The 22,617-nt window shown below is 38.9% G+C and overlaps 1 protein-coding gene across 2 annotated transcripts in view; it reads left to right on the forward strand.

Annotated features, from left to right (window-relative positions):
- LIN7A (lin-7 homolog A, crumbs cell polarity complex component) overlaps positions 1-22,617 on the forward strand; it is a 48,853-nt gene that overhangs the window by 16,265 nt on the left and 9,971 nt on the right. For both annotated transcript variants that reach the window (XM_068669089.1, XM_068669090.1), the window contains exons 2-4: positions 1,260-1,378; positions 19,692-19,763; positions 22,126-22,335. In XM_068669089.1, coding sequence (XP_068525190.1) covers positions 1,260-1,378; positions 19,692-19,763; positions 22,126-22,335 — 401 coding nt within the window. The remainder of the gene's footprint in view (positions 1-1,259; positions 1,379-19,691; positions 19,764-22,125; positions 22,336-22,617) is intronic.

The raw sequence follows: 22,617 nt of genomic DNA on the forward strand, positions 1-22,617 counted from the left end.
AGACCTATTTTTAGTAGAGTAGTGCAGTTCACCAATAGTGGCTCTGGTAGCTATGCAAAATACACCAGAAGATGTGAGAGTGACCACACAGTCAAGGCAACAGCATTGCCAGGTTCAGCTATATCTGCAAATGTACAGGATGAGCCTCAAGGCAGCATTAAATGGCACAGGAGGAGAAAACCCTCTATTAAGCTCTACCATTTTGAAGGCTGACTGGGATGTGTATTGCTCAGCTCACTCCTCCAAATGAGTCAATGTCTCTTTCTTTATAAGGCTAGCCTCCGTCAGACAGGCTAGTATTTCTTCTGCTCCTGTGTCCCCAGCCATAAAGGATTGTTGGACATCTCATGGACAGTTTTTTTTGTGTGTGTGTGGTTTTATTTCGATTTTTTTAAAGTATCTTAGTAATTAGTGTGTGAATTAGGAACTTGTGTTAAAGATGAAAAATGTTGTGAGTGAGGTTATGGACTGTGTTCAGCTGGCCCAGAGTCCTGCTCACCACTCTGAATGGTTACTCACTTAAGCCCTCTGGACTGCTCTTCAGAAACACCTAGATTTTGCCCTTGATGATGCACACAGGTTTAAGAAGGATTTAGGCCACCAAAAGCAGTATTCCTGCACTTCTGTTGATAATATGGATTTTTACATGGCAAATCAGCAAACTTAGCATAGGTCTTTGGAGACTTAGATAAGAGCCTTACCCATATACTCTCATTTACTCTTCATTAGCAGGCTTCTCATTCTTCACTAGCAGACTCTTACTTGTCTCTAGAAGATTTTCTTTATCCATAATTTATGTTTAGATTTAAGAGAAGGGAAGATAAAATACTTTTCTTGCACATTGTTGTTAGTGTACTTTCAGCCTCATTCTTTCAGACTTTGTGAAAGTAGACCCCAATGTTTCAGTGCTGCTTTCTTGTATGCAGAAAAGTAAGAAATATTTTAGGTCTGCTGATGCGGATTAGCTGCTTTGAACCGTTAGCTTTGTTCCAGAAAAGTTTTGCAATTGAGAATGTAGCATTGTGTGCGCGTGTTTGTTGTACAAGTAAATGCACTGATTGTCCATACTTTGGGATTTGGATCTTGGGACTGCAGTGCTGGTGCCTGAGGCTGGTATAACACGAGATTAGTACAATAGTTATTGCTAAAGTGGATTTAAATTCACCGTCACTGTGCCCCGGTTTAGTCACTTCCTAGTTGCTGTTCCATTTACAACCTCTGTTTATACTGACTTGTACTCCTTTTCTTTTTCCACTCAGATGTTGCAAGAGCAATTGAGTTACTGGAGAAACTGCAAGAATCTGGAGAAGTACCGGTACACAAGCTACAGTCTCTAAAGAAGGTGCTGCAGAGTGAGTTTTGTACAGCTATCAGAGAGGTATGGAAGTGAGATTTTTAGTTATTTCTCAGAGTAACATTCCTATCATAAAAATAAAAGTCCACGTGCCTTTCAGTGCTGGAGAAGCAGGAGTACCTTATATATAAGACAATGGATCTGAGATGTGTCTGTAGCTGCCTGTACTGTGCAGGAAGCTGAAGTTACTGAAGAGCAGACACGGAACAGTTGCGTCAGCATCAAGCCTGAGGCAATTAGCCTTGCTGAGGAGAAAGGGTGATTAACTAGTACTTTAGTATTCTGCTGGTGCTGTTTCAGTGTCTACACTAACCCGTACAGCACATGGGGACAAGCCAAGTTGGGTCAGTGCAAGCTTAAATGCCTTTTCTTTGAACTCAGGTGTGAGATATAATCAGAGCATGGAAGCTAACTGGAGCTAACAGGAATCTTGCATTTGAAGTCAGTGGTCAGGTCCCAGTGGATATTGCTCCACATGTCAGAAATTTTTGTTAGATTGCTAAGAACTATGATCATTACACTGCAAGGCATGGTCAGGGTCCTTCCTAAGCTCTGCCTAGCAGTAGATAAATGATGATTTCTTCAAGGCAAGATAAAGAAGAAGCACCTCCTTTCTTACACACATACTAGTAGTATCTTTAAAGCAGTTACATTATAAATACTTCTAAAAGAAGTTTCTTAGAGAAAAAAAAATAAATGTTGTGTCACATTTCTTACCTACTAAACTGGATGTTTTTAGTCTGCCTGTCTGAAGCAGCTCTAAATGCCCTGATGAAGGCAACATTTTTTTTTTTTTCTTCCAGAAAATCTGTAAGAAATTGTGTTTCAGTTTGTCTATCTACTGCCTGGAACCAGTCCTCCCGCACTGAATCAATGGGAAATCTAATGTTACCTCAGTGGCAGCAGGATTGAATTCCTGATAACTAGGCAACAGCAGCACATTGATTGAGTGGACTGCTGGGTGGCTGGAAGGAAGAAAGAGAAGAACAGACATCAGTTTAATAAGCAGAATGCAATCACGCTCTTTGTTTTATGGAATATATTCTTCAATGTGAGAAACAGAGAGAGGTTTCCACTAAAATGAATGGCTGTTTTCAAGGCTTTTTAATGGGAATAGTGTTCAGTGACAATAAATAATGTCACTACGTACCCTGAAAAGCTGATACTCTGACTAGTCCTTTCATTTAACTAACTAAATGCTTCCTTAATTGACCACAGAGCATTGAAAAGTTAGTTTTCTTCATATAGCAGAGTTTGGCACTCCAATTGTTACAGGAATTTTCAATCTCTCATCATCAGTTAAATCTTATCAAATTTACATTCATCTCTGGAAAATATTTGTAACAGAAACAGACAAGAAGCTTTTTGGAATGGATACAGAGACTAGGAGGTCAGAAAGTGGCTTAGACAAATGCACTGTCAGTTCAGCAAACTGAAAGTGGATTTTGACAAAACCATCTCAATGGCATGAAAGGTCTTTATAGACTGTCCTGTAAAGACAATCTGCAAATGGCAGGCAATCTGATTGCTATTAGAGTCTTACTGGCCAGGTAATGGATGATTTGATAAGCCTGCAGCTAGGTGTTACACAAGAGTTGAGTATGATGAATGAGCAGTTAGGTCATTGTTACCAACTTCGTAAACAAAATAGTTTATTTTTTTTTAAATATTTAGCATATATTACATACATATAGACTATCTATCTAATATATCACTGTTGGAGAACAAAATTCTACAAGAAAAAATATTAAAGCCAGTCAGAATGACATATAAAGATATTTTCTTAGAGGAAAAAATTCAATATAAAATGTCCAGTAGCAAAACCTTTTATCCAAGGAGGGCAGAGGAATTGACATATATGTATTGGCAATACTTAAGGTTGTTCAAAATGTGACTTCTTTTCAGTTACTTACCTTTGGCAAAAGTTTAGACTGTAGCTCTTTTTTTTCGCCAGATGAAAAGATGTTGGAAAATTCCAGCAAAATAATTTATTCCATTTAAAAAATAATATTTTAAAAGCATGGAGTGTTTTGGCCTTGTTGAATTGTTAGACATCTCCAAGCTCTGCAGCAAGGGCTTGCAGAATATTTGTCCTGTGCCTTGCAATTAATCAGGGATGTCCTTCTTGCATGTCCTTTGTGTGCACTGGAGTTCATGACAGACTGGTAGCTATTTTATTGAGAAGTCTTCCCCAAGCATATTTGAGCCTGAGATAGCTGAGGATGGACAGAAATTCCCCTGCAAATGCTCCTTCCCATTGTTTATCTTCTCTTAGCCTGAGTGCAAGCTGTGAGAGTATGGAGACTAGCTTTTTATTCCCTCTCTTACCCACCTACAAAAATAAAGGGAGAAGAGTTGTTGAGCATACCAGAGAAAGTATGACAGGAAGTAATGTGAAAAGTTGTGAGGAGCACAGAAACCTTCCTGGTGGAAGCAGTGCAGTAGGCAGGGTGTCAGCAGTAGGTAGGAGTAATTGAAATGGAATGAGGAGCAGTGGCAGGCTGTGTATTAGTATGCAAATTCTGGAAGAGGCTGCTTATTAAATATATGCAGAGATTCAGATTTGCATTGTGGTGTGTACATTATATAATGCAAGGTCTGAGCCTAACTTTCTTTCATCAGAAAATCCAATAAAGCAGGTTAACGCAGATGCCTGTAGTCCTATAAATTCCATAATGAGTGAGCTTAGGAAAATAAACATTTTCTTTTCCAGTCTAAGAAATTATGGAAACTTAACTATCCAGTGAGTTTGACTGTTAAAGGATGTCCCAGAGAGACTTAATATTGTGCTGAGTGCAGATGAAATGATTGAAGATAAATTATAATCCACGCAATATTGATTGGCTGTGACTCGTCCCTCTATAACTAGGAATTATTTAACTACAGAAGCAGTAGGTCACCTTTATGATCAATTAGCCTTTAAAAGTATGAGATACTTTATTAATGATATACGTTCCAGTCTAATATGTGGGAATCTATTAAATAGCTCTAATGAATTGTATTTATGGGAACTTATTTGGTAAATCAACACACAAATTCAAATCCCCAAACTGATATTCCACAGAAATAAAATATTTTTAAAGCGTCTGAGTGAATGAAATTTAAATAGAAGTACTTTGGCATTTTTCTAGGATACTATGTCAGGAAATGGTGATTAATGGTTCTCAATTAGCTAAATATAAGTACCAGCAGCTGAAATATTCTGTCTGGCACTAGGAAGGAATTCGTATTAGCTCTGGAAATAATGGAAATAACTGAAGTATGTAATGGCCTTAGTATTTCCTTTTTTGTCTGAAGACCCCTAGCTGTACCACATAGTCCAGAAGACAAGGTAACACAAATTTGGTCACAGGCAAATTGATTTTTTTTTTTAAAAAGTAATTGCATTTTAAAATTATTTGTTTCAAAAGCTCTCCAGCTTTATGAAAATTAATTAAGCTTCTATATCCTTGTCACCCAGCAAAATACGCATGAATCTCGTCCACTATACTATTAAGTCCTTTCTTCTATGTGTTTTTGCTATTTATTCAAAGTCATTGCTGTGTTGTATTCTTCTGATTCCTGGGGGATTACTGAAAGAGATGAACTGCAAGGCACAAAGAGTGAATACATAACTGAAATACTAAGAAGGTATATTCATGTAGAACAACAACAACAAAACAACAACAGAAAAAAACAACCAACCAAAAAAAAAAAACCACCAACAAAACAAACAAACAAAAACTAGGCAACCTGAATTGATAAAGTGTCTTTAATTGTTGTAAGTCAGTGAAAAGGATGTTAGGCGAACTGTAAAATATGATGAACTTCTGGTATGGCAATAAACCATGAAGAGAGCTGTAGGCACAGAAGTTAGGCTGAACAACGGAGCAAAACACACTAAATCATCAACAGAAAGTATGGCATGCCTTAAGAGATTATGAGAATTTTATTTACTGTTAACACTTGGTAATCAGTACTGAAATGCCAGGAGAGTAATGATACAGGTTGATAAGCCCATGCGTCTCCTTATGAGCTGAAGTTTTCTTTCAGGTTGTTTCTGAAGTTTCTTTTTCTGTATGTTCAACAGTAGTGTAACGTTCAGGAGTATCCGGCTTTCCTGCTACCCATCCTTCTCTTCTCCATTTTCATTTAAAGATTAAATCAAATGTATTTCTCTGTGGATATTATTTTAAATAAATCTGACTGATATATCCCAATAGTGAAACATTTATCAATACCAAACATAATCTGTTCAGAAGGCCTTTATAAAATGCTGTGTGGCAGCCAGAAGCACAACAGTCGCCATTATTTTACTCTGTTATCTTATGACTCCCACCAAAATATCAGGTCATTGCACATCAGCACTTCTGCAAGATTGGGTCAATGACAATCGTTTCTTAAAAGGAGGAACAGTCAAGACAAAATACTGTTGTGTGTTTTGTATGAAAACAGTCTGTGGAACAGCATGTTGTTTTCGAAGATAGTTTGGTTTATACTTTGTTAATTTAAACCTTTTATACTTATTATAAAATTATCTTAAGGATGGAGCATCATAAAAATTTGGAGACCACTAGTGACTTCCAGGCAAAAACATGGCAGTGGCAGAACTCTAACCCATTTCTGAGGAGATCTGGATATTCCCCCCCAACAATTACTTCTGAGATATATTTGATTACATTTTATTGTATTAAAAACATAGCTTCACTATATGCTATGTAATACAGTTCTGCAAGCCAAGTTGGCATGATTTTCTTTAATGATTTTCTTTAATTAATGATTGTCGTTTTCATGCTTTAGCAATCTGAATGACTGGAATCCCACAATGTGTTACTATCTGGTCATTTTCTCAAGCTGTGTGTGCTTTTTGTAACTAACCCTGATATGCATTTTTGCAAGTATTAAAGAACCAGAAGAGTGCTAGTTGGTGAAAGATGTGTCTAGCAATACTATCATAGAATCATTAGGGTTGGAAAAGATCTTCAAGATCACCTAGTCCAACCATCCCCCTGCCACCAGTATCACCCACTAAACCATGTCCCTAAGTACCACGTCCAACCTTTCCATGAACAGCCCCAGGGACAGTGACTCTGCCACCTCCCTGGGCAACCCGTGGCAACACCTGACTACTCTTTCTGAGAAGAAATTTCTCCTAATTTCCAACCTAAACATCCTATGTTTATTACTTTACTATTTATGACACCCAGAAGCCTTGGCTGTTCACTTCAGGTAATCCAGCATGCTGGTTTACTCCATTTTAAAGGGCTGTACTAAATGTAATAGTAATGCTGTCAGCGGGACTCAGGCAAAACTTTTCATTCATGCTTTTATTAATATTACCCATTTAGAATTTTAATGTAGAACTACAGGTGCCATTGGAAGTCTTTGTTTTGTTGTGTTTCAAGAATTCCGAGGTTGGTTTATTCTATTTATAACACAATGCATTTCCTCTACTTCCCAAACATAGCCTCTGAAAGCAGAGTTTGTTTTCTGCCTGGTGAATCCCATTCCCAGTAAAAATAGAGGTTCCTTAGGCCAAACTCTTGGCTGGCAGTGAGGGCAGCCCTGGAGTAGAAGTCCTGCCCTCTGTTACTCTTTCTTTTCATTGGGAGATGAGTATTTGTTACAGGAGGAGGAACAGAAGTCTTGCAGTCTCTCACCTCCACAGGGCAAGCACAGCTTTAAAAAATATGTTTTTAAATAGAAAGTGAAACTTCTACACATATATATTGAAAAGACTTACCTCTAGAGATGCTATCATTCACAGCACAGAACTGTGACATTGGTTCAGTATGAAACCTGACATCCAAGGTCCCCTACTGTCACATTTACCCATGCAAATGGTGGTATTAGTCAGGATTAAGCAAAAGTGCTATATTGGACTTACTAATAAGGCAATTAGTAAGCAAAAGGCCAATAGGACAACTCATAGGAGTGAAGCAAGTGAGATTTGTCAGCTCAGATTTGTAACTCAGGTCACAACAGCAGTATAGTTATATTAGCATGATGCCCTATTAGACTGGCAGGGAAGCAAAGTTCTCCTTAGGCTAATCTGATACCTGGTTTTGGTATTACAGATAGCTTACTTAGAATTGCTGCACTGATAATTTAGCAGTAGCATTCATGCAGTAGGAAATACGGATTTGTCCAAATAGACCAAATTCACTCAGATTTTCACATGCTTAAACATTGATAGATTTGTGCTTTTCATTAAAAACAGCATTCCTGGTTGCTAATTGTAAAGTTTCAGTGTTTTACTTTTTAAAAATACTGAGGTAGGTTCAAATGTCAGCTGAACCAGTCCAGTTTACCTGAATTCTGGGGCTGGGTAACATTTGCAAGAATCTTTTGGTGCACCATTGTGTCCTTTTTGCATGACCAGCATCCCAGCAATGAAAAGCCACATAAAATAACGATAAAAATAATTTAAATACATCCATCCCTGTTTGGAAAGGTTATTACTTAGTTTCATTCAAAGGTGATGGTATGGCAAAATGGTAACACTTTCATGTTTTGCCAAGTTTTGCTTTCCCTCTCCTGGTTACAAGTGTTATATCTATAATGATGAATTGAGGAAGAGATTTGTAAAGTATGTAAATTAGGGCAGAAAAAAACTTCAAGGGCTGACTGTTTTTTGTCATGTCGCCATGCTGTATTTAGGCATTTAGAAAGTTCAGCAGTTTGAAAAGCTGAAGTTAGCAGTAAGTACAGAAAATATATTTTTACATAAAATTACCCCACTGTGTTCAAATATGTGCTTTTTTTTAAAACTATGAATGTAACCAGAAATTACACAAATTTTGAAAAACAATGAAGTTGCAATTACCACTTTGCCATAAATGATTGAAGCTTTACTCAGTTGCTTGCAAGCCCTGGATGGCATGAATGAGAACTTTTGGAATGATTACCTTGTCACTCAGCAGATGGCCTTCATTAATGGCAATTATATGAATTTACCAGGCAGCCCAAGCATTATCTGAGAGAAGGCATTATTAAGTCTCTATGCAATTACTAAGTCCCTATGAGTTCCATGACTTCACTGCAGGAGATTTAAAACAGCTGCTGTTGTCACTTTTTCTTTTAGCCGCCTAGAGCTAAGTACATTGATTTCACAGATGTAGTACCCCAGAATCTGGGTCCATACCATACCACTAATCTTTAATCAGTGCTTTCTCCCATTGGCTTTGATTAAAGATCAATTTTCCGAGTCAGCTGATGGCTGTGTATCTACTTGGATTTGCACTCTGCTTGCTTAGTTGTGCTTTTCACAAAAGAGGAATGTTTGAGTGCAACAAGAGTCCTGCAATAGATAAAATCAAAGCAATGACATATCTTGTCCATGTTCTAGTTTATCTGGGTTGCTGGTTCATGTTTACTAAACCTTTTAGATGAGTGGTGCTGATGAGTGGTTCTTAGTACCGTACAGAGCGGTGGTCATATGTCTTGCAGAAGGTCACTCTTATGGCTCGATGACGATGCATCTCAGCATCTTTTTTGTTTTCTTCGCATTGTCATTTTAGTTTATTTTTGCAGTATTGAATTTCATTACATAACGCTCTTAGAGCTAAACAGCATAGCCTCTGCTGCAGTTCATCTGAAGCCTGCTTCTTCCTCTTGAGAGAAATCAGCAGCTAGGTGGACTACCGAGGAGTATTTATGCTGACAGTTTGTTGGAAGCCCCTGTAGCATCTGCATAAGCTCTCATTTCTGCCTTGATGGAGCCTCAGCATCCCCCCACTTCTACTTAACAGAAGTTGTTGATGAGGCTCTGGAGTAATGCTCCTCAATCTCTGTTTTTCAATATGCCTTCAGAAAAGAAAAGATACTATAAAATTATTTGAAAACTCCATTTAGGTACATTTTTGTTAGTATTTAAAACAAGAAACATCAGCAGTTTCCTTCATTCTCCTTGCCTTCTCAGCTCAACAGGAACATTTGGGATAAACTTGCAGGAGTGGCTCACATTAGGTCATCTTTTGTCCAGGTGCTGATTTTGACATGGCTTTGCCAAAGCCCTTAATTTTGGGAATATGGCTATTGCATACTGCATACCCAACAACATACGCAAACTTATGGATAAAGTGAAGGAAATGAGTGTTTATTGTTGCTTGGCATATTTTTGAGCTCGAAGGTAACTGCCAGTAAGGTCTAAAATAGAGATTTAAGTGATGACCCATCACTTCCAAGTAGCCTTATGGGAATTATCTAATGACACACATTGTTATTTCCTTTGATCCCAGTGCAGTAGAAGTAGAAGCAGCAAAAAAGACTTTCATGACAGTAGCTCAGTGACTGTGAAGCTTACAACTTCAAAGACACATATAGTGTTGTCTTCAAAGGTGTCAGATCATAGCTGTCCCAGACTTCGAGCCAGTACAGAACAGTGTGTAAAGGACATAAAATAAACTATATGACCCAACCATATTTTTATTGCTCCTAGTATTTCCTGGTTGTGTATGAAAGTCCATTTTTCATTATTCTGAAGAGGATGCCAAGCAAATTCCTATAGACTTCACGGTGTCAGAATGGCATTTTTAGAGAGAACTAACGTTGGAGGGAAAGAGAGAGGGCACAGAGAGGTCTTGTGTGTCCTAACAGCAGCACTGGGAGTGTGTCAGCGGGATGATCCACTACGTGTCAGTGCTTCCACCAGAGCAGAGGATGTGGCAGCATGCGTTTCCCGCTGGTACATCTGCTGTGTTCTTCTGCTAGCACTGAAGGGGGGAAAGGGATTCTGGCCCTAGCCCGTAACCCCTGTTGGGTTGTTTCTTGGACAGGCACAGCACTCATATGGCCAGAACTCACGGACCAAAACTGTGTTCAGCTTTCAGAGAGCTACACAGTTGAAAAAAAAAGGAGAAAAGCTGGAGCAAGTAGTATTCTGGTATTTCAGATAAAGACTCTGTACAGTGTTCTACTCTAAGTTAAAATACTATACTACCATTACAGTGATTATTCTTCATTTATTTTTTACAGTGTTTCAGCCCTGTGTTTTTTTTTTTTTTTTTTTTCTTCCTGTTAGGCCTAAGGCCAGCTTAATAATACATCAAGATCTGGATTGTGTTTTTTTTTTTTTTTTTACTTTAATAAAACTGACCTAGTTTTCTCCATAACCCGGCACCCCAAACAAAGAAAATTTTAAATAAAATATCCTCTATGAAAATGTAAAAGCCAACATTTGCAATATTTCTCCCACGCATTCTGAAATTAAAACTGTCCCATCTCCTCAGTTTGTTAAACGAGACTGAGCTCATTTACAATTTAGAGCTTTCTAAAGCATATCCTCCCTACTGCCTGTGGCGTGTGCACACAGTGTTACTTCATGGAGAAGGATTGTTATGACAATTGTGAAAATGATACAGATACTTAATTTTGAAAATAAACACCAAGTTTTCCTGACGAAAACGTCTAACTGCTTATAGGCTAATGAAAGCTTATAATGTCACCATGTTTAAAATGCCAGCAACTTTGAATGACCGTGCTCTATCAGATATAAATAGCTCATAAATACAGACAAATTGTCACAAAGTGTTTTTTTTTCTGCAAGTTGTCCAAATGAGGTAGCTGCAGGAGATAACTTACATAATGTAGACTTTTTGGTACTTCCAGTAAGCCTTGTAATATATCAAGTCTTCCCCTCAAAGTATTTGTCAACCTTTTTAACATCACAGTGCTCACAGTCATCCATTTGCTTGTCCATTGTTAAGAGGACCTTTGTCACAATGAAGATGATGTAAACTGTACAGTGCAAATATGTGTGTGTCTAATTCTTCAAACGTGTGGCATAAGCCTATAGCAAAATGGGCCCTTGTGATTCATTTGCTCAAGTAATTGTGCTTAAGAAGAATCTAAGTTTATTGTTACCCAGATGTCCCGTCTGTACATGGCATCCACAGCCAGTGGTTCTGTGAGATTGCCAATAATATGTCAAATTCTCATTCTTTTCAATTACCCAGAATACTCACTTCCCCATTTTTTTATTAACTACTAAAGATAAAAGTAACTATCAGCAGCAAATAAATCAATATAAACAAATTTGGTTTGGGTCAGCTTGGTAGCTGAAAAAGAAAGTAAGCCTGCATTAAACTTTCAGATGGAACTGCTGTGTTCTGCACTGTGGTGTGTGACCATGTTTAGTACAGCATCGTAGCAAGAGGCTGCAGCTCTCATGAAGAAATACACTTCTAAGACGTAGTCATGCTTTTCTGAGCATGCTTATCATATGTGGTAATTTAAAGAAGCAAAACACAGGCAAAAACTAGGAATTCCACATGGTACTCAGAGAGAAAACTATAAAGTAACACACCATCATTAGAGATTTTCCATTTTCGTTGAGCTATCACAGTTTTATGGCTGAATGGCAGTGCTCCATTACATTAGTATTGAGCTTGGGTAAGGTTACAGAGGTAAAAAGTCATTATCAGAGTGGAAGGGTAGTCTGGTAAGCTGCTTACTTCCACATTGCTTGCATACTCTTCTGGCTGTGTTTGATTTTTCTCTTTTGTCATTATTTTATGTGTTCATCTGTTCAGGCATCAACTTAAATGGACAGTTAGATGGGTTTGTGGTTTTTCTGTAAAAGAAAATGTTATTTGAAGTCCTGACAAGCCTGTCATAAAGGATATAGATACAAGATGAGACTAATACCCTCAAACACTTCTGGTGGAGAAGGAAAGGTAATTGAAAGAGATGAAAGTGACCTAACTACATCCAACAATTATAACTTGAAATTGGACAAATTTAGCTTAGAAATCATCCATTTTAATGGTAACGCTGTCAACTAGAAGACCAGTTTCCTAAACAAGCAGGAGGCTTTGAATTCACAGGCCTTTCTAATGACTCTGTAGTTCAATCAAAAGTTATAAATTGTTGAAGAAATTACCAAATGAGGTTCCATGGTTTATGGAACAAGAGGTTTAAGGGAGACCAGAGTCTCTCCTGGTCTTTGTAGTATTTAAAACATCTTTGTCCATTTCCATGGTAGGCTTACACTCTGAATTGAGTGCTAATGTACAGCTCTAGAGGTGTCTGTTCAGGTAGAACTAATGCATCCACCTCCACAGACATACAAATATATTGGGTTAAGAATGGAAAACATGAGGAAGAGGTTATGGGGAAGGAAAAATATACACAGAATAGAACCCGAAGAGGTAAAAACTAAAACCAAGTAGAGCGGAAAAAAGACAGGATGGTTTTGACTGCAGGTGGAAGTTTTCTGTCAGAAGCAAGGCATTCACAGGCACTGCAGTGGAAGTCAGCAGCTCCCCTGTGCAGCTTTGCACTGCAACTTCTCCCTGTCACAAAAGCAGCTAGCCTTCTTCCCCACGGACTGGCCCACACCCATCAGATGATATATGGGTATATGGCAGAAGCATCATACTGAGGTGTAAGTAGATAATAATTTCTCTTGTATAACTTACCTTCAGTTCTGCAAGGGTGCACAGGTATACTGTTCCATTGACGTGACTGCATAAATGCAGTGAAACTAATTAGGTCTTCCTTGCACTGGTTATTTTCATGCTATTTCTCACACCTATGCAGTCTGTCAGGCTCCTGTATTCCCTTCCTTAAAAGACCTCTTCCAAAAAAATATATGAAATTCCCTTCCACACTGAAGCAATAACAAAAATGGCAGACAAACTAAAGAAACTAAATACAAACAATGTCAATCTATGTGCTAAACATCACTCACCAATCTTTTTTGCAGGTTTCTTCATTCCACCCTTTACCCTGCTTACATATGGCACACACTTAGATTGTGACTTCTTGAAGGAAGGCTTTTGCGTCTTTATTTATATAGCATGATACTTCAGGCATTATAGAAACAGAGCTGATTTCTACCTCCTACACTTACGTTACCTTATGTGCTGAGAAAGCCCCAGCGTTTTCAAAGAGGTTATTTCCTCACTTGCAAATCTCAGCAAAGTTTATCTGGGCCTGCTACTTCACAGATCTAAATTACAATTTACTCTGTCTTGGGTTGTTTTGGTTTGGTTTGTTTGAATATTTGTTCATTGCTGCAGAATGATTTCTGCCTCTTGCTTTTTCTTTCCTGTTTAGACCAGGTTGTGCTAAAATCTGTTGAGCATTATCACTGTAGGTACAGCTGAACACAGAATTATATAATATTGCATCAGGAGGGGAAACACTGAATACCTCTTACAGAAGTTAGTGGAATAGAATCTCTTTAATTAAAGTGTAACGTCTCGAATCCAGCAGAATATATGCTGCATCATGCAGGTTTTTTCAGAATGCTTCCTCTAGCCACCTTTATAAAGCAGACTGCTAAGTGCCCTGTTACCCCTGAACCTCTTACTAAAGCTTCGCATCGCTGTAAATAGGCCAGCCCAGAACACGCTGTTTTGTTATGAGTCCATATGGAGTAATTTCTGTTAAGAAGCCAGCTCCTAAAGTACCTGTAAAGCAGCCCCCGTTCTTGTGCTTCAGTAACGCTAAACCAGCTGCTTTGCCTCCCAGCTGAATGCGTGGGGATGAGGACCATCGTCATGACAATAATACCTGCTGCATCTGACTCGCTACAGCGCCTGCTGGGAGAAGTAATAAAAAGTGCGCTTCTGTGTGCCAGCACAAGCTGCCACAGCACAAGGAGAATTCATTTCCAACTTCAATTTTTCTAGTTTTAATTTTCCTCCCTCAGTCCTCTTGTATTTTTTTAGTACCGGGGGAGAGGAACTTTAGATTATGGTCTCTGAGAAGATGACCTGCAGCAGCTGAAAAAGTCTGAGATCTATATGTGTGCTTTTAGTATTGATGAGAGTGCTGTAATCTCAGTGCTTCATGAAGGAAAACAGTGATGAGAATTTCTAGCTCCACAACACAAATCAGAGCTGTACAAACAAACCCCCATATGCAGCATGCTTTTACCTAATCAACATACAGCATACAGAAGCTGACAGTCTGGGTACAATGTGCTGTGAGGGAAAATTATTCGAAAAGTCACTATTTACCTTAGCGTTGCAGCTTTTCATCTTGAAATGTTGACGTTTCACCTGTAATTTCATCTCTGTTATTAACAATTTGTGGAAACTCTTCTTTCTAAGCACTAGACAGTCAGACTATGTATTATCAGCAAATGTTGCTAAACACCCATGTAGACTTTCAGACACTGTAAAAAGTGTCAAAATTAGATCTGTAACTCTTTTCTAAATTAGTGACATATATGTTACTTTTCTTTCTTCAACTCATTAATATTACATGATGATGTCTTTCCGAATGATTCATCTTTCATGGTCAACAGAGGTCACTGTTTTCAGTCTTCTTTAGTAAATATCCTAAAGGAGTTTTTCCAAAGGAGTAGATTCTGCACCTTTATCATCTTCCATGCTGAGTGATATTTGTCCAAATAAGCAAATCTACAGATGTGACAGGACATAAGGAAGACATCAAGTGTACAGGTAATAGTAGGCACCAAAATAAGAGATTTTATAAAACCATGTCTATTAGTTGTCATGTACTATGGATTGAACAACAAGCTGTACTCATGCCAGGAGAATTCAAACACCACCTCATTTAGTTGGAGAACAAAGAGCACTTTCAGTTTATCTGTTCCGTGTACATACCAAGGGAACAGAATGGATTCTTCGTGCACAAAACATGCCTAAGGTGTCACTGAGAACACCCTGGATAAGGGGTCAGTCAGTGGGACTACAGGTGCGTTGTGAGTGCTCTCACTCCCAGTGGTGGTGACGGCAGCAGTAAGCACCACACGTGAGGCAGATCACAAAGCTGGTGAGGTCCCAGGGCTGTCTGAGGGTTTCTGAGCCCCAGCTCCCTGGGGCTGTGTGTGTGGAGGCACAGAAGGCAAGAAGGCCTGCCAAGTGTTGTGTGGAGGTGGCTGAGGATGTGGCCAGTTCAAAATGGTGGGAAGCCACATGGTGCCTGCCCTCAGGGAGCACCACAGAGCAGGGGCAGCCACAGACAGGGCCAGGGCCAGGGCTGTTTGTGCATCAGTTGGTGTGGAAGGGTGTGCAAGGAGGGCAGCATGCTCTGCATGCCTGCTTTGCTCTCCAGCAGCTGTGGGTTGCAGCCCTGATGGAAGTTACTGCATGGAACCAAGAGAGGAGCACCTGTCTGTCTGCTCACCTTCCACTACTGGGTAGGTACAAAGCCTTGGCTGTGGCAGGTGAGGGATGTGAAAAGAGGGAAAAAGGCATCCATGCAAGTTCTCCATCCAAGGTCAAGTCATCTGAGGCCTTGTAGCAAGGGCAACATCAAAACCACTACTGGGATAAAACAGTGTTGAGTTGTATTCAAAGTTGACTCCTTGTCAAGGGAATGGAGGCTCTCATCTGCAGACCAGAGCTTTTTCACAGAAGTTTGCTGCCTCCCTTGGTCCCAGATGAGGGATGTTACCAGGAAGCTTTCAAGCATAATGCCTTTAGACCATTATGTGTATCTCCTCTTTCAAATGGGTACCAACAACATGGCTACAGAAAGCCTGAGGTCAATCAAGAAAGATTTAATGGCCCTGGGGAGGCAACTAAAAGATTCTGGAGCACACACTGTTTTCTTCAGTCCTCACAGTAATGGGGAGAGACAGGGAAAGAAATAGGCAAGCCCTGGTCATCAATGCCTGGCTCCAAGCCTGGTTCCTCCACCAGAATTTTGGGTTTTATAATTATGGACAGGACCCATCTATCTCGATGGGGAAAATGTTTCTTGGCCCATAACCTGCTGAAACTGATTTGAGATGGCTTTATAGCTAGGATTGACTGGGGTGGGCGATGCCATTAGGAACACTGAAGTTATGCCAAAGGATGGTGCTGTCTGAGGGAGACAAGGCTAATGGGAGCATATGCCACTCCAGGGAGTGCAATGGATTCAGGAGCACCTCTAAGATGTTTGTATACCAGTGCACACAGTATGAGGAACAAATGGGATGACTTCCTTCTATGATGAGGTCACTGGCTTGGTGGATGAAGGGAAGGCAGTGGATGTAATCTTTCTGAATTTCAGTAGAGCCTTTGATACTATCTGTCATGGCATATTTATGAACAAATTGTCCAGCCATGTGGCAAACAGGTTCATGCTACACTAGGTGATGAACTGGTTTGATGGTAGAGCTCAAAATAGTGAATGGTGTTTCATCTGGCTGGCAGACAGTCACCAGTAGTGTTCCCCAGGACTCAAGTCTAGAGCCAGTCCAGTTGAACATTTTTATCAGTGATCTGGAGTGTAATGCATCCTCAGGAAGTTTGCTGATGATGAACTGGGAGGTGCTGCTGACTCCCTGCAGGGATGAGAGGTCTTGCAGAGGGATCTAGATGCATTGGAGCATTGGGCAATCATCAACAGCATGAAGTTAAGCGAAGGAAAATGCTGGGTTCTGCACCTGGGACAGAGTAATGCCATACACAAGCACAGAGAGGGGGACGAGTGGCTGGAGAGCAGCTCAGCATAGAGGGACGTGGGGGTGCCGGTCAGCAGCAGGCTCAGCAGAAGCCAGCAGTGTGCCCTGGCAGCCAAGAGGGTAAACTACATTTTGGGTGTGCTGAACAGCATAGCCAGCTGGTCAAAAGAGGTGATTCTCCCACTACATTTAGTGTTGGTGCATCCTTACCTTGAATATTGCTTGCAGTTCTGGTCTCCACAATATGAAAAGGATGTTAAGGTCCTTGAAAACATCCTGAGGACAACAAAGCTGGTGAAAGGGCTGGCAGGCGTGTCTTATGAGGAACAGCTGAGAGTCGACCTCATTGCTCTCTGCAACTTCTCGAGGAGAGGAAGCAGTGACAAAGGTGCTGGTCTCTTCTCCCTGATAACCAATGACAGGACAGGTGGAAATGGCATAAAGCTGCACCAGGGGGGTTTCAGACTGGACATAAGGAAAGATTTCTTTACCATGAGCAGTCAAACAGTGAAAGAGGTTTCCTAGAGGTGGTTGTTACTTCATGCCTGCCAGTGTTCAATGGGTCTTTGGATAATGTCCTCAATAACATGCTTTAACTTTTGGTTAGCACCGAGCAGGTCAGGTAGTTGGACTTGATGATCTTTGAAGGTCCCTTCCAACTGATCTGTTCTATTCTAAATATTATTTGTAGGCTTCAGTATGCTTTTTGTGCATTGCTAGAATGAGCAATATGAACCTTAGCAGAAATTTAAGGGACTTGGCGGAATAAACAGTCTGTGCTTGGTTGTTAAACACAGTTAATAAAAAAAAAAAGTCATTTAGGTGTATGTTTTATGCTTATTTATCTCAAATTATATTAAGCATTATGCAACAATCATTATGTAGGAGAGTTAGGTTAGCTATATTCTCAAGCAGATATTCGAGACTGGTAGCACCTGTAGTCTTATAGAGAGTGAGATTTAACATGGAAGGTTTATTTTTTTAAGAGCAATAATGAGTTTGTTCTTTCACCAGAACACAAGTTATCTACCAGGATATTGGGTGTTACGAAGCCTGTTAGTTACCTACTAGTAGGATGTAGGCAATATGTAGTTACATGACATCAAACCTAGCTAATAATCACAAAGTATCATCAGCTCGCCTTTGTGTAAGCTTCTACCTAGTAATGAATATCTTGTCAGTAACTGTTCCTATATATGAAATGTTGTGACCTGTTTTCAAAACAATTTAAGGTCATAATTATTCGATAATTAAATACATGCTTTTAGACATTCTAGCCAGCCACAACATTTATGGCTGTGCAAGAAAAAATGATATGGACAGCCTACTCTCATGATTTAAGATAAAGGGGAACCTGCAAGTATTGATAAAATAGAGCATTACCAGTGGTTCAATGCAGTATGGGTTTTGAAGCAAGAAGTATTTAATGATTCATAACTGCAGTTGCACAGTAGTTGTTTTATATAATGAATTATTTGTTCCTAAACCATAATACTTACAATAAATGTTGAACTAATCTTTGCAAGGTTATACTGAGAATGTAGACTCAACCCATTTTATGATGGCATAACCCAGTAAAAAGCTAAAGCAAACCAGAGACCCTTTAGAAGCTGTAAAATATCTTTTTCCATATTTTTAATTAAGGGCAAAATCGTGGCCTCAACTGAAAGCAAGGTCAATTCTACCAATGCAAGAAAAAATTCATTTCAAATATAGAAATGGGGAGAGATTAATAAATATGATAGTGTATGACACATCATCAGACTAGTGGGATGGGGAAGTTTTGCCTATCAATGGGACAAGCTGTTGCTTATAGGTCAACTCAATACAGGATCTGACACCCTGTCTGCCAAAGTAACACTGACATTACCAAATAGGGATGTTTTGGAATTCCTGCTAAAGTATCACCAGACCAGTGAAAGGTAAATATAGTGTGTAAAGTACAATTGAATCTGCAGTCCTCAAGGACCCCAAGCAAGAGATTGCTGTAAATGCTAACATACTTTACCTGCAAAGGTTCTCTATGAGGAATAAAACCTATGACATACAGCACATGAAAAGATGAAATTCCTGATGAAGTAGGTCAAGACAATGCCCAGAGTAAATCAATGATATACAGTTTGCTGGTTTTATGGGAAGATTAAATAAGAGATTTTGTTTGTATGCGTTTACCTTTGTCTTTCAAAAAATTGTCCATATGTCTTATATAAATATTATTATTTTTAAGGCTGATTTCAAAACAACTAGTATCAAGCTAGTATCAAGGCACTTTTTAATATTTTTCATCTAAGGGAGAGACAAATCTAGAGAACAATACCAGTTTTCCTGCCTGCAGAGAGTCTTTTTCCTTACTGAGAATGTTTAAAAGGGAGAGTTAAGGACCGGAGACAGGAGCCAAAAAGTGTATATCAGAAAAGACAACACAGGGAAAGTTATGTATGTTGGCAGTGTTGGCTTTATGCCCTTTATATGAATGTACAATTCTGTTGTAAAGGATTATGTTACCATTTTCCATGTCTGACCTACCAGACTGCCAGCACTTCTGCCTATTCACAGCTGTGGTTGATGAAAACTGGTACCATTTTATTTCACCAGAAAGGTGACAGAACAAAGAAGCCAGGGGTGGAGGGTAAGATACCACTCTGACCAATTCAGATCATTTGAATTTGGATCAGTTGCAGGGAGACCCTGGTTTCTGGATAACACCGAACTCAATTGTCTCAGTTTTGTGAAATGGTGTGCTAGAGAAGTGAAGGGAAAAGCACTGGAAGATGAACAGTTAAGACTGAAAAGTGTCTTGAGAAATATAGATTGATGTTTTCTGTAAACTTAAGCATGAACATGTTTAGCAGACATTCAACTGTGTGATTGCATGAATTCAGCATTAACATTGTCTTATGAGGGAAAGGGACTGTCCTGTCTCAGTTAATATAAAGTCCTTGTTTTGTTTCTATAATTAATTTCATTTTGTTTTCATGAACATTTTAGGTGTATCAATACATGCATGAAACCATAACTGTTAATGGCTGCCCCGAGTTCCGAGCCAGGGCCACTGCAAAGGTAGGATACGTGCAACTGTTGAAGTACGTGGTACCAAAGTGACCTAGTAATTGACTGTGCGCGTGTGTGTTTCAGGTATTCGTGTGTACACTGTAAGAAAATTTAGACATCAGTGGCAGCCCAGAGTCTAGAACCAGTGCTACTTCCCAGGTAACAATCATAATGGAAAATTTAAACCTTTATGCTGCTTCTGTAGCTTAAGAAAAGAGAATGATTTTATGGAATTTGATGTTTTTTGAAAAGCCGCTTTGCAAAAGCAAATCTACTGGTTCGTTCTATGGAAGTCTGCCTGCAACAACCTATATTTTAATGGACTATTTTCCCATACAGCTCATCCAGTGAGAACACAATGATTTAGGAGGTAGCAAGTATGCAGTCAAAATTCCACTTCAACTAACAGGAACTATAGGTGCTGAGCAAGTAGTGAGGATGAATGTTGACAGAAATGACCAGATCAAGAGACTCCACAGCCAAAAGCAAGCCCACTTCTTCTAATGCATTGCCTGTTTTAATAAAGTATTTTGTCTCTCTATCCATATGAACCTGCCTTTCTCATATCCTTAGACCATGACAGTTACCTTATTGCAACTGTTAAAATGATAATCTTCTAAGGAAATTCACACAACTATGGAGGAATACGTTCTGTGTGCTGGCATGTAGTCTGCTCTATATTTTCATAACATGCACAAAGAGAGATGCTTTCAAACAGGGACGTCCACCCACCATGGCTTTCTTTTTCCCATTATCATTTTGTGCTCAAGACTATCTTCTGGATGGTAGAGCAGGTACTATGCAAAACAGTTAAACCTGCAAAAGCCATAAATCTGTATTAGAAATATTTCATGTTGGTCCCAATCCTGTGAATTTAGTGACAAAACTGCCAGAAATCTTAATGGAACTAAGATCTTACCATTATGTATTTGCATTAGGGATTTTCATTTAAAGCTGTATCGGAAGATGAAGATCGGGAGTATGTTATAAAAAGATTTCTACAGTGTTTTATAGAAGCAAGCCCAATAGGAGCCAGCAAATAACCTATTACACACAAAATTGCAGTATGTTTTCCTTTCTAAGTAGAACATTCCTTTCTGAAGGCTGTTCTGATTTTAACCTTGTTCTGAGAGAAGCTTAATGGACAATGTAAATTTTTAGGTCTATGCTACTATACAGAGAAATGTGTATAGGAGATCCTGATTTGTCTACACTGCAGGTAAACATAGAAATTATTACTATGTTGTATAGTAAATGGGGAAATATCCAATTAGTGTTTGCCATTCTCATTTCTTATTCATATAGAACAGCAGGGTTACAGAGCAATGTTTCAATATCGCAATTTCCTGGTTATTTCTGGGCTGTCTGCATTGCATTCTCCTAGTGCATTCATGTCTGACATAAAATGTGTGCATGATGACAAGGTCTGCATGTGCAAAAACATGTAACTGAGAATGATCCATTATGTCACATCATCCACTAGCTTCTATTAAGCATAAGCATTATTAGGATGCTCAGAAAGTATTAGCGTAATGCAGAATTGTACTAGCAGGTTGGGCTACAAACACACGTTGAAAAGGATAAAAGAATTTCCTAATGTTTATTTAATGATTTACTGAGATCTATAATTAAAGTAGGAAAACACAGTGAAAAATGAAATACAATGTGTCATGATTTTCTGAGTGCAAGCTTTACAGTTGTATGTTTTTTTTTTCCATAATAACAATCTGTTTTTAAAATTGATTTACAAATCTATTGTCTTAAGGTATAATTTTTCAATAAAAGTTTTGATCTGATTATATTATAAAAAATCATATTCCTGTTCCAGGAGTTATTTAGTTACTGAGATTTCATGAAGATTAAAATTAAACTTTAAAAAAATAATACTCTTTTAGGAATTTTTCTGTTCTCACAGAATAAAGTAACCAATTACGCACCTCCAAAAGCAGAGCAGAGAGTAAAGAATTCAGTTCATCCACTTGATATTTCAACTAGGAACACAGTACAGATCACATCATCTTATCCAACAGTAACACTTTTTCCATGTGAAAAGGCAAAGAAGCAGCTCACTAGTGATCATAAATGTTCACCACCACGCAGTCAGGCTTCCTGGTGTCTCCTTCTGGCTCTGCTGCTAACTTTCTGCGTTATCTTTGATAAGTCACTTAAATTCTCTGTTCCTCTGCTTATTCCTTTATTTCAAAAGCATTGGCATGGAACTTAATTTTTGCAAAGTGCTTTCAGACAATCAGAAAAAAGGCAGAATAAGATACTTGAATGTTTTCACTGGACTTAATTCTTCCTGCAAAATGATCAACAGAGTGTATAAGTGTTCTCTCTGCATAGCCAAATGGCTCTTTTTTTCTTCCAGGCAACAGTTGCTGCTTTTGCTGCAAGTGAAGGCCATTCACACCCGCGAGTGGTGGAGCTGCCAAAGACTGATGAAGGCCTGGGCTTTAATGTGATGGGAGGAAAGGAACAAAATTCACCTATTTATATTTCTCGCATCATTCCTGGAGGAGTGGCAGAAAGGCATGGAGGGCTCAAACGAGGGGACCAGCTGCTTTCAGTTAATGGAGTGGTATGTTGAAGTTTGATAGACATTTCATTTTCATCTGGATTTTAATTTTTCACAATTGTTCTGATACCATGATAGAAAATGCAATACATGAAATAAAAAGAAATAGCTCTGTGAGAGACCTTCAGTGTGCATTTGTGGTGCAGTGAGGCAAAGCTACATGGACAACTTTGTGCCACTACAATTTCTGTTGGAGTGGAGGTTGCTTGAAGAACTTTATTTTAAATTCACACCACATGCTGAATTTACAGGGAAGCTATGTCTTTCTAATTGTTAATTCTGCAA

Source organism: Anas acuta, chromosome 1 (assembly GCF_963932015.1).
Source record: "Anas acuta chromosome 1, bAnaAcu1.1, whole genome shotgun sequence".
NCBI classification, from domain to species: domain Eukaryota; kingdom Metazoa; phylum Chordata; class Aves; order Anseriformes; family Anatidae; genus Anas; species Anas acuta.